Below are 12,672 nucleotides of genomic sequence, written 5' to 3'. Positions count from 1 at the left end.
GTTCCATTACCGGTGGAGGTGATCAGTTCCACTCTGCACCCTGTGAAAGTTGGCCTGTCAGATGCATTCATGGCTCTTCTTCCCTCTCAACAGACCCCAGGTCAGTCAAAAGGGGGCGTCATCTCGACCACACTAATTTGTCTTTTTGTTAATTGGTGATTACTTTTACGTGACCAGAAATTTTGTACTATACTATACTTTTATACTAAACAGTGAGCATGCCAAATACTAAAATAAGTATAGAGGATAAGAATTGCACCAAATTTTTGGATGATCAACAGGTGCAGGCAGAGTGGTGACTCTGAGGCTAGGGATCGGTGCCAGCAACCGGAAGGTTGCTGGTTTGAATCCTGTGAATGCCAAGAGTGATTCTACTCTGTTGGGCTCTTGAGCAAGGCCCTTAACCTGCAACGGCTTGGTCCTGGGTATGACGTTAATCTACATCCAGCTCTGTAAGGAGCTCCTCCAACTTACAGGAGAATTTGGAGGTCGGTGGCAGGATCGGCACTCCAGCCACCGGGGAAAAAAAAACTCCCACTGGTCCATTTGGACTACTGTAGTTCTGAGGGTTCTTATCTCTGAGGTGGTTCGTCATGTGGTTGGTGCAGCAACGTGCTGTCAGTGCATGATCCTTACCTCCAACAGGTGCCCATCGCAGGACAATATACGAGTATCACCGAGTGGAGGTTGACACCACGAAGATAGCCAATCACACGGCCTTTGAGTTCACCCCACTGCCCAGTGAGTATAGTGTCTATAATTGTCGGCCAATCAACACTCGGACATCTCCACCACTGAGTTTGCTGCATTCTGTCATGTCAGGCCTAGCAGCCAATCGGCTGTTCAGTCAGGGTCAGCTTTTTTTTCCCTCCCTTAGCTTGCCTCCAACACGAGACCTGTGAGCTCTGCCTCACTTCAAACTTGACGTCCGGTTGCAGCTGGTGCAACGTACTGCAGAGGTCAGTAGAGGGGTGTGCCTGGCAGTAACAGGGCATTTTCTCATGTCTTACGTATCGTGTTATCTGACACCGATGGGCTATGTGGGAGAATTTGAGAGACCTGCGTCCGAAAGTAACGCTTTCATTGTTTCTGAAGTTTGGAAAATGAAATTTGGAAGCCGTGCATTTTCCTGCTCAGTGAAAAGGTCAATCTTGTCATCAGAGAAGGATACTTCCTGCACCATAGATATCACCATGGTGTGTGAGGACACAGTTCCTTCTCATCACCATGGAAAGCTTTGAATCAGCATGGACAGAACTGTCCTTCCACATTTGTCTAATATTTTTTTAAGCTCTCTTATGCAGAGTGGAATAGCCTGTTCCCTCCACAATGAGTAATTCAGATATAAGCATTATTTCAGGAACCCAATCAACCTTTGAAATAAATGGTCCAAAAAGTCTTATATGAGGACAGCAGTTTGCTGTGACTATCTGACCAGGAACACTCTGACCTTCTGTTAAAAATACCAGCATTTGGACTTGATAGAACTGCTTTGATTGGCTTTTAAAATCGTTTTTAGCAACTGTTTTGTTTATGAACAAAAGTAGTCTGTTTACAAACGGGAAATCAGAGATTCAAATACAGTGTTGTAAAGTATTATTTATGTTCCAATAAAAAGCTCAGACTTCGCAGGCTTTCTTTGATTAGGAGCTGGTCTCCAACTAGTTTCAGACCTGTGCCAAGTTGCATAGTCAAGCAAAAAATAGTTGTTTCTCGCCTGTGAATCCATGCAGCTGAAGTGTTTCATGCCCCAGTTAAAATATCCTGGTACACTTAAACTGTTTAATCTGTTTGGGTCTTCTTAAAGGAGAAATGCATTTAATTATCTCCTGTTTACAGTGGTTGGTATCTGTGCAAAATGATGCATAATTCTGTTTTTATAAGCAACACAAATGAACTGCATTTTCATGTCCTGTTTCCTGGCGTGTGGATAACTGCCAGTGGCTGGCAGTTTGAAATGGATCCCAGTCAGCAAAGAAATTCATGGGAAACTGGTGATTGGAATCCAGAATGGACCAGAGGTGCTCTCCGTGGGCCTCCAAAACAAATCAGAAGAGAAATGGCACTTGATGAGGCTGAAATCTTTCTGAAAATCAGAAGGGTAGAACCAATGTGGGACACTGTCCTCGTAAAATCACTGGTTAATGTGACTTTTTATTCTGGATGGAATTCGTCCCTTAATGAATCATCATCTAGGCTATAATTCCTTGCCCCATAAAAGTGCCATAAAGATGCATTGATTTGTCCTTGAGATGGTTCCTGTCATAAGGAAAGCCAGGGATACGAGGGATGTCGACAATGGTCTGGAGGACTTCCAGGACCCTTCTGGTCTTGCTCATATGGTTTTTTTCGGTCATGATGGAGACGTAAAGTAGACAGTGTAACTGCACGCAGTGACGGGGTTTATGTCTACTCTCACCGGCAATCAAACCCGCTTTGGACAAATGCAATTACGCCACTTCCCAGCACAAGGAGGGGCGAGTCCACTTTGTGGGAACCCCAGAGTCTTTATCTTGGGGGAATCAATCTAATGCCTGACTTGACTCCAAGGGGTATTGTTACCATCTCAATGGACCTGTCTAGAATCAATGAGCTCATCCACATATATCCAATGCTGTGTAAACTTACCAGGACGTGAAGGACCGTGAATTCAAGACGCGTGCAAAACCTCGGTGGTGAAGGAAAGACAGGTTTATCAACAGAAAGCGTGTCCTTCTGGGATCTCAGCGTGTTGAATGTCCGCAGTGCATGTCGGCAGCGGTCTGATGACATCAGTAGGCGGGTCAGCGCTCATGCATGCAGGGAGCTGGAATCTTGCAGAAGAGGGGGTGGGGCCAAATTCACATTCATGTGCACGCGTTTTTCTTAGGTGCTCAGATGGAATAGACCGACACAGACAGGAGTGGCTGGATCATGCCTGTTCGAACGAGGTAGGAAGCCAAGGTGTCTCATTTAGGGCCACCACAGCTGCTCTCAGGGGTAACATCTTTGGTGCTCCTCAGAAGGCTGAAGACCTCACCTGCCAGGACTACAGCATGGACGGGGAGGATGATTTACCAGAAGGCCTTAGCCCCTCGGGCCCCGGGGCCACGCCCACTCACGGGGCCTTTCCTGAGGGCCCTGTGACAGAAGGTGGGGTCTGTCCGTCTGAAGCTAGTCCAGCCCATTTATATCCAGTGGCACTGCTGCCACCATTATGCAAAATCTTCTTCAAATTAAAGTATAGCTGAAGTGCCTTTACAACACCACTGCTATTCCTCCTGTTATATGTGTTCTCTCCCGCCCGCAGTCAGCAGGCATACTGTGAAAACTAGCTTCTGTTATGGTATTAGGGCCCCAGGAATTTCTGTGCATGCATAATTACTGAGGATCACTAAAAACACAAGAGGTTTTTTAAAATGCATCTTTTTAAGGGAGAAATCTTTGAAGTTGGGCAAATAGCAGTCTCCAGTAAGGGAATCTTTCATAACTAATGTAATAATTTACAGGGTGCCATCAAAATTTGAATTTGTTCAGATTTATGGCTTTTTGGTATTCGAGTGATAGCACTTATTTTATTTAATGTAACTACTGATAATCTGAAAAACACAGTTGCGTAAGTAGACAGAATTGTTAACATATGTATATAAAGCACGCTTAAGTTGTTTTAAATAAATTGCTTTCTAAAATACATTGAGCATCCGACGCATAAATAACCTGTTTTATTTACGTCCACAGATGATACGAAACACCTCATTCGTTACAGTGGCAACGGTGAGTTTCATCAGCAACTGAAACAAGCTCCCACTGTGGTATAATGCTTTAATTAGGCATTTCCCTAACAATATAAACACAAATTAAAACACATTTCCCAGTTTAATGACTAGCATGGGTGTGAGTTTGAGTAGATTCAAGCTATTTGGATTCTAGTCATGTGCAGTGTGTGTGCATTATTTTTATATTACATTGTGATAAAAACCTGTTATTTTGATATTATGGGGACCATTTTTCAGGTCCCCACAAAAATCTGTGAATGCAATCAAGAAACTAAGGGTAGGGGTTAATGTTGTCATGTTGCAATTAGAGTTTTCCATATAGAAATGAATGGAGAGTCCCCACAAAGATATAATTACAAACCTGTGTGTGTGCGAGTGGGTATACCTGTCCTTATGGGGACACAATGTGCGTTAGCATTTTTCCCATAGAAATGAATGAGCAGTCCCCATAAGGATATGTTTACCCGGCATGTGTCTGTGTGTGTGTGTGTGTGTGTGTGTGTGTGTGAATGTGTCTGCGGTAAGACATTTGAAGATCTCCTGAGTCAAAGAGGAGCCCAGCTCTTATTGTCGTCAGTTCCCGGTTTTCCGACTGAAGTCTTTTCACCTGGAGTGGTGTTTGAAATGTAAAACAGCTGTTCACCCTTCCATGTTTAAAAAAACCACATCTCATTTAATCCCTACTAATAGCTAAAAATTTATTTATGTTGCAAGAACTCTGCCAATTCCTCCATAATCTGTGCATAATGTTCAGGGGTATATGAAATCAAGTTTTCTGTTGCCCCTATGTAATATGCTGCTTGTGATTGAATCAGTCAAACATTATAGCGTTCTGTCATATGCACAGAATGGAGAAGTACAATGAAAGCTTTATATACCCATTTAACATGAACATTTCTCCTCTGCCAGCATGTTAATGTCTATGAGCTCAATTATGATGGATGGCGTGTTTTTGTCCCAAGCTATTTACTGTCCATCTAATTGTTGCAAACCCTATTCAGGGAGAGGGATGACAATCACAAATGAATCTTAAATCTATAGCAGACGTGCAAAGATACCACTAAGGAGAACAAGACAGAGAGACTTTATGAGTCATCGCCGGGTGTGTTTGAGAGCCTTTTTTATATACAGTCCAATTCTGTAGCTCTTGCCTTTGTCCTAAAAAGAAGAAACCCCATACGAAATATTAATGCAGTAATTTTTGATAGTTCAAAAAAAGAATGCATCATAAATAATTGTAAATACAGGTTATGTAATAAAACAAATAGACGCCGTATTTCATAAACTCCGTTCTTGCATAATTGCACACTGCAGTGCCGTTATAGGCTACGGACAGCTGTTGGAGCATAGGCTTCTTTCATCAGATGATTTTGTCCAACTATATCAGGAATGGGACTCCGATGAATGCTTTGTTTAAACACGTTTAATAGACGACTTTCAGCGGACCGAAATGGACTTTTAGCATTTGGATGTGAACGGCAGTACATCTGTTGTTTTTTCTTTGGAGTCGTTTGGAATAATGCATAATGCACAAGGCAGGAACAAATAATTTAATGATTAGATAAACGGATACGATGTAGGATTGTGATGTTTGTGTGGTGTAAATGTGCCCAGTGATTTATAGATTTATTTATTTATAGATTTATTGCTTTGTGTCGGTGCTTCGTTCATGCAGATGGTTAGCGAGTTACATTTAGATCACAGACTAAATCTGTAAAAAGAAGTGGAGTCAGATGACCAATTGTATTGCGTTGATTCTTTTTCACCGCCAAGTTTACTGACCCAGAAACATCCCCAGTCTCCTGCTTGCTGGTAGTCATCGTCACCAGTGCCAGTTCTTATTTTTCATTTTCCCAGTTTGTATGTCTGCTCTCCTGTCTGCAGTCCATCCCTGCCCCGTTTCTCCAGCACCGGCAAACAAATTCGCTATGCCAACGCCATTGTCATTTGACAGGCTGCCTTACCCAAGGATATTTAAGAGGTTGAACGATAACAATATTACCGGCGGGCTTACAGTTCTGGGACTGTAAGGACTGATAATGTTCCTCTCGCTCCACAAAAGGATCATTCTGCTAACAATACAAGGGATGCGGGGCCTGAATCACTTGATGCACACATGAATACTGTTAAGTCTCTTTAGATAAAAACATCAGATAAATGTGAAGGACGTTGGGTGTTTGACTTTTCGTCAAGAAGCTTCCATTGACGTCTAGTTCTTAATGGGGTCATTATGGATACTAAAGCTACGTCTTTATTCAAATTTCCATGCTGTTTTGATCTGTACATTGTAATTCCTGTAAATAGCTATATTTGTACTGCGTCGATCATGTTCAAACTCCAAGTGTGTTAACTTAATCAGCCAATTGAGAAGAGCTGGCTCTAGATTCAGACAGAAAAGCAGCTGCCTTGGGCTTCAGTGAAACGTTCATACGTTTTCTTGGTAGGTGGGCCTCCTAAGTAAAGCTTTGCCTAGAACCTCTGAAAAGGTAGATCCGTCCCTGCAGCGGAGTGCTGTCTATTGTCTGATAATCTTTCATATGATGAGTCCAGTCAGACAATCTGGGGGAAAAAAAACAAACGGTGCTTTTTAGTGCAGTAGAGCAATGGTAGGACAGCCATGATGTTAGAGTAATGAGTGTCCAACAGAAGGTGTTTAATGCAAGAGGAGGACACATGGTGCAAAGCAGATGAAGTCTTTTAATTAGTGACAGAAGGAGCATTATATTCAAATCGAATTAGTCTGACGTGTCTCATTCTTATAGCTGTTGCCACGATTAGTGTTCATGCACCTGCTGCCTTTTGTGATGGTGGGTGAGAAGTCTGGGGGGCTGTTTAAATTATCCTTTAATTTCCCTGTGGTCGGTCTCTTTTATCTCCATAATCCATTCACCATGCCTGTCAGGGGATTTTTAAGACAGAAGCTGACTTCTGTGACATGCCTCCTATTCACGTAAACGGTGACGTTCATTAAATCGCTGAGCCGTACCGGAGTTCACAGCCGTTCGCCGTCAAGTCGCGCTTCGCTCATGTACGGCTCCCTCGCTTGCAGGTCAGAAACCGGGACCTCCGGAACAGCAGGGGGCGCCGGTGCACACGGGCGTAATCGCCGGGGTGGTGTCAGCCGTGGTACTGCTGCTGGCCTTTGCGGTGCTGGTACTCTACATCAACTCGCACCCGGCTGCCAGCCCACCTCTCTACCTCTTACCGGTCAGTGTGACATTTTGCTGCTCTACGCAGCTCCAGTCCAGGTGACATGAGGAACATTATGTTACAGCAGAGCTTTTAGTTTCATTTGCCATTTTTAAATATGACGACAAATTAAAAACTAAGGCAGTTTTACCTGTAAAGCTACCAAACTCATGCTAGGACCGTGTCCAAAGGTCATCCAACCTACTGTAAGTCTGTTTGCGTTTTGTCAGTTGCCTGAATTTTCTGCAGCTGAAGGTGTCCAACCTCAACATAATGAGGAACTAATGCCAGCAAATCATGAAGAAAAATGTATGAGTCAAAGGAAAGTGTATGCAGAGTCAAAGGAAAGTGTTTGCAGAGTCAAAGGAAAGTGTTTGCAGAGTGGAAGGAAAGCCGTTCAGGTCATATTTGGCTCAATGAACAACCAAAAACTGATGCTGGCAAGAAAGAGTATCACAGTGGTCGTGGGATGATGTATTTAGTGCTTGGAGAAGTAAGGGGACTGTTTTGATTTTGTTTTTTCTTCATGATTTAATAAAATGTATTATAAAATGTCACTCACCATAGTACATGGAGCTGAATGATATGAAGGGAAAAAATATATTACAAAGCATTTTTTTGTAGCTGTTCATTTCCGTCTTGTCTGATAAGCGGTATGTTTTCAGGACTATTTTGATGAGTGAGCAGCTGAGAAGGTTCAAATATGCAGATGACATGACTCTCAGTGGCCCAGATTCTCCATCTGCCCCCCCCCCCACCACCACCCCACCCCCCACTCTGATTTCCTACATGACCGATACTCATCCCTGCCAAATCCCGCCTGATGTCTTGTGACCTCTGCCGTTTCCACAGCGACGCGGCAAATACTGGCCCTCCATGAAGTTCCGGAACCAGAACGGCCGCTCTGCCTACGCCGAGGTGGACGTCGGTGGCCACGAGAAGGAGGGCTTCATTGAGGCAGAGCAGTATTGAGGCAGGAGTACAGAATTGGGTGCATGCGTGGAAGACACTGGAGGTGGACTTTTTCTGAGAGTGCGTACAAACGAACAAGGCAGAGGACCAATGGAGAGGCAATGCACCGAAGACCAAATGACGAGAGGATGTCAGTCCCCAAAACACAAACTCTTAAACTCCTTTGGTTTATCTGGTCACGTCCATTCTTAAATCCTCCCTGAGGATTGAAAAAGTAAATATTAAAATAAGGATTTAAAAATTGCTGGAGACCCCTATTTGGGATTGCGGGGGCATGCTCTAACACATTTGGCAGTCACATTTGCTCACTGCTCACTCCTAAAAGATCAAGACAAAATACACAGATGGGTGAGTCTAACCCATCACTAATGCAAATAATGTACAGCGAATGTTAGCAGTACATTTTTTTTTTTTTAAGGAAAATCTGTTTTATATTGTCATGCTGTTTATCGATTGCATATAAAAATCACATCGAGTTTGATATTTTGTAAAATATATACAATTTTTGTCACTGATGCTTGCCTGCATGTTATTTTTGCTATGAAACATAATCCCTGAAGCAGAATATGATATAAGGCACGGTTTGATCAAACTTCCCATGAAGTTAACAATCCGAGCAACTGTCCATTTTCCATAGTTGCTCGTCCAGTACGAGGTCATAGTTGCTGCTCGTCCAGTACGAGGTCATGGTTGCTGCTCGTCCAGTACGAGTTCATGGTTGCTGCTCGTCCAGTACGAGGTCATGGTTGCTGCTCGTCCAGTACAAGGTCATGGTGAACCTGGAGCTTATCCCAGGAAACTAAGGGCATGTCCTGGATGAGACACTAGTCCGGTACAGGGTGGACACTCAAACACTACGGGCAATTTAAAGACACCCGTTCCATTTACGGACTACATGGACCCCCCAGGGGGAATCAAGCCCACAGTTCTGGAGGCTTTATTTTACGCTGCTCACTGCTGAGCTGTTGTAATGCCTTACACTGTACAGATTATTAATCAAATTATTACATGGAAAATCACTATGAATAAAGTTCATACATTTTCATTAGGTCGGTGTTTCCCAATCCAGTCCTCAGGGACCCCAGACAGTCCACATTTTTGCTCCCTCCCAGCTCCCAACGTTCCTGTAGCAGGTATTCGTTGTTTGATTGGCTGGGAGCTGTGGATTGTTTGCCATTCCCTGCAGACTGGGTTAGGAAACACCGCCTTGCACTAGAGGCCAGTGGAAGCATTTTTGGCATTATGCTTTAAAAACTACTCCACGAATATTAGCGGTAATATAAAGAATCAAAGAATGTAAATATAATTTACTGGATGATTAAATAAATGACAGGAGCAACAGTTGAATAGAATTCTGCAATCTCTAAAATTTGGAAGTCTTTCCACAATTTTGGCCACTAGTGCAGGTGATTCAACACGGCGGTACTTTGGCGGTTTTCGAGCATAGGTGAGCATGGATACATGTACTGTTGTAGATGCCAATGGATACAAAAGCGACAAAGCCTTGGGAATGGGCCTCCGCCCTGTGCATTATGGGAACTCACGGATGGACCATCTCACACGCTACCAGCAGCGTATCCAACCACAGGTGTGGGGAAGATCACATCATTGGCCACAACCTGTAATGTCCATGTCTCCAGAAAGGTGGCGCCCATTCTTTGCCAATCAGGTCAATTTATGTCAAAACATCATAAGAACATTAGCACAATAGAATAATGCTGGTCCCCCTGCAGCTCTGTCCTTGAAGAGCGGTCCCAGCGGCCTGCTAAAGCCCTGCAAGCAGTTGTGATTACACAGATGCCAGCAGCTTCCCCTAAACAGAGGCTAGGTCTCCAAGCTTCAAAATAGGCTCTGCTAAATCCAGTAAACCCAAAGCCACAGCTATGTCCAGTAATAATCTAAACAGAAATGGCTTTAAGGACAGCTGGTGTAGCTTTATGGTGCTATATGTATTAATAAATCCTAGGTGGTTTCCATGCATTTTTTCACATTAAGCTTTAAAATGGGAAACAGCCACAGTAAAGTGTCGGGAAAAGAAATTTGTCCTTTATTTTTTAATAAGAACCTCGGGTCATGGTTTGTTAGCTAGGTGACTAAATGTTGGTTTTCTGGAATGATCCATTAACTCTATCATTGGGCTAGAGTACCTGTAAAAAAAATTGCCACACTATGTGAGATTGCCCCCTGCTGGACAAAAGAAGATTAACTGAACTCTAGGTACCGGTTAATGAGGATTAAGGAAAGAAGAACTACAATTTTCACTCCGTAACAAATTTGTATTATATAGCACGCTGGATACCATTTAAAACAACAATAAGCCTCCATCTTCATCACTTTAGTAATTTTGCTCTACAATTTCCATTAAGGCAAGCTGACTTCCATTGCACTGATATAAGCCCCAAGTTCATTTACTCTGATGTGGTTCTCACACTTTTTCAATAATAAATATAATGTCAAAAACATTCATGTCAGCTTAGCTTGTTTTTATGCAGCGTGTGATTTTAGTAATCCTTAGCAACAACCTAGACCTATCAAATGTCTATTTTAGGCATATCTAATCTAATTCAGAAAATCCACCACAAAAAGAAACATCACAAAAGTTTAATTAGTCATAAAGTCGTTTGTGGTCTCAGTAAACCTCACTTTACTCTGGTGGAGTGGCACGGACCGTCAGTCACAACACTTTTTGCCTGCCAGGTATTTCAGGTGCTCCTACTGCAATTCGTGTATGTAATAGTTCCATTCTCCATGTCCTTAACCCTACCCAGCTCAGAGGACGCTAACACACCCCCAACCCCTGGAAGTTCAACAAAGTTCAATCCTTTCTACACCTCGTTTAACACACCTTACTTTTCCTTAAAAAATAATCTTATTTTATGTTGGTAACAGCGACCCCTTTCGGAAAGACCAATCGTATCCTGTTCTGTCTTTGATATCGTTCATTTCCTCTTTGTTTTAAAGCGTTTTGAACGTTGGGAGAGATTTGGACATTTTATGCTTTTGAAAGCACATTGTAAACCACAACATGGATCATTAAATGAATGGTTGGTACCTTTAACGCAGATAAAGTACCAAAACAAATGTTAAAACAAAAGCATTCTGGAAATAAACTGGTATCAATTTACTTTATTGAACATTATGTGTTTCTAAGGGTAACTTTTTATTTGCTTCCAAAAAATTCGTTGTTTAGCTAATAATTGTTTCCAACCCGATGGCGACGTGTTCTCCGATTACTTTGAGTAAGGTATCCGTTAATCCACCTGGTAGGCTAACTGTTTATTTATCCTGGGCAGGTGTAATCTGGTAATTATGTCCTTGACATTTGTTATGGTAGGAAAACTCGGGAGATAATTCCCTTTACGATATTTATAAATATGTTTATTTGCTCAACTATCCATCCATCTTCCAACCATTTATCCTGAGCAGGTCTGAGGTGGGGGAGCTTGAATCTGTCCCAAGCAGAATTTGGTACAAATCAGGAGTTAAGCCTGGAAGAGATGCCAGTGCTGATTCGCTGACGTTTAATAAAATAAGAAAAATACAAATTCACGTTCTTCAAATTGCGAAATCTCTTGAGCCTTTTAAGTGCAGCAAGACCCATATCTACACTCGCTAATGTTGTTTTTGGCATGTATAAGTATTTTAAATGGCTCTTTGGAAAATTTAATTTCTGTCAATTGTCATGTTGATTATGATACGTATCATAAAATCGGATGTTCGAATTGATTGCTTTTCACCATCTGCTCGATGACAATACGTATTCGGTTCTACACTGAGTCAAAACTAGTTATTTAAAATGTCATCTTATATCATGTTTATTGCTAGTGTAATACTTCGTCATCCTTCTGAACAGGAAAGGGAAATTGTTCCCATCTAGAACACAAGAGGTCCCCAAAAACGTAAAAATGGAACTAAAACGGAAACGTATGTTTATCTGATATACAAAAAGATCATTTATGGGCGTTCTTATGATGTCACTTTGCTCATTATTCAGCGGTTTTGATGCATATTTAGAACACTTCAGTGTTCACTGATGATCCTGGCCTGGTCCAGGAAGTCATACACTCCTAGTTTTAAAATCCGTTTTTGTTTAAAAGAGATTTATGGTTTCCAGGGCCGTGCCAGAAGTCAAAAAACAGCCGCGTAAAGGGTCCCATCCACTAAGATTCACGTTATTTTAACCGACGGCGACGTGCCCGCGCACCGCTCGCTCCCATCTCCGATGCTGCCAGGTCACAAACTATGAAAATATAAGCCAAACCGCGCTGCGAAAAACCAAATGCTATAGATGCATCCGACAAATAAAGTTGTTTTCCTTCTTTACGGGGGATTCCTGAAATGCTCTGTTTAAAAAAAGGGCCGCTGTAACGTTATATCAATAAAAAAAACACCCGACGGTCTGGAAGCTCCGCAGTACCGCCCCTCCTCAGCACCCCGACGTCGTGAACGCGCTGCACGCCCCGGACGCCTTTACTGACAGTCAGCTGTGCGATCCGAGTCTGTCTACCTGCCTTGTACAAAATTCACCGTTCTGATCTTTTTTTTGGGGGGGGGTCTTCTGATATAACATATAAAATCGTATGTTTTAATCTAGCGGATTACCATAACACTCCAGGAAAATGAACCCGCTGTGTAGCAGATGTAACCGAGTCGTGTACCCGACGGAAAAAGTGAATTGTCTGGATAAGGTAAGGGGAACCTCTTCTTTTTTTTGTTTAACATGTTTTTCTTTGAAATTCATGAGCTATTCTGTTGC

General features: G+C 42.5%; 2 protein-coding genes and 1 long non-coding RNA gene across 12 annotated transcripts in view; 2 read left to right on the top strand and 1 right to left on the bottom strand.

Moving 5' to 3' along the window:
• The window catches only part of LOC111855917 (plexin domain-containing protein 1-like), a 27,355-nt gene extending 18,924 nt beyond the window's left edge, over nt 1-8,431 (top strand). For 8 of the 9 annotated variants that reach the window (XM_023835414.2, XM_023835418.2, XM_072705134.1 and 5 more), the window contains 8 exons: nt 1-100; nt 646-741; nt 878-959; nt 2,870-2,930; nt 3,003-3,132; nt 3,718-3,753; nt 6,805-6,962; nt 7,797-8,431. In XM_023835414.2, the coding sequence (XP_023691182.1) occupies nt 1-100; nt 646-741; nt 878-959; nt 2,870-2,930; nt 3,003-3,132; nt 3,718-3,753; nt 6,805-6,962; nt 7,797-7,916 (783 nt within the window). In that variant the 3' untranslated portion in view covers nt 7,917-8,431. The remainder of the gene's footprint in view (nt 101-645; nt 742-877; nt 960-2,869; nt 2,931-3,002; nt 3,133-3,717; nt 3,754-6,804; nt 6,963-7,796) is intronic. The other variant, XM_023835415.2, reaches the window with a different exon arrangement.
• LOC140581673 (uncharacterized) overlaps nt 5,406-12,672 on the bottom strand; it is an 8,417-nt gene continuing 1,150 nt past the window's right edge. The window contains exon 3 of the long non-coding RNA XR_011984810.1: nt 5,406-6,314. This is a non-coding gene — a long non-coding RNA (uncharacterized lncRNA). The remainder of the gene's footprint in view (nt 6,315-12,672) is intronic.
• lasp1 (LIM and SH3 protein 1) overlaps nt 12,183-12,672 on the top strand; it is a 23,342-nt gene continuing 22,852 nt past the window's right edge. The window contains exon 1 of one of the 2 annotated variants that reach the window (XM_023835421.2): nt 12,183-12,604. Coding sequence is in view for 1 of the 2 variants with exons in the window: in XM_023835420.2 (XP_023691188.1) it covers nt 12,536-12,604 (69 nt within the window). In the remaining variant the exon portion in view is untranslated. The remainder of the gene's footprint in view (nt 12,605-12,672) is intronic. The other variant, XM_023835420.2, reaches the window with a different exon arrangement.

The sequence above is a fragment of the Paramormyrops kingsleyae genome, chromosome 22 (assembly GCF_048594095.1).
Source record: "Paramormyrops kingsleyae isolate MSU_618 chromosome 22, PKINGS_0.4, whole genome shotgun sequence".
NCBI lineage: Eukaryota > Metazoa > Chordata > Actinopteri > Osteoglossiformes > Mormyridae > Paramormyrops > Paramormyrops kingsleyae.
The sequence above is the reverse complement of the archived record's forward strand: the minus strand, read 5'-3'. Positions and strand labels throughout refer to the sequence as shown.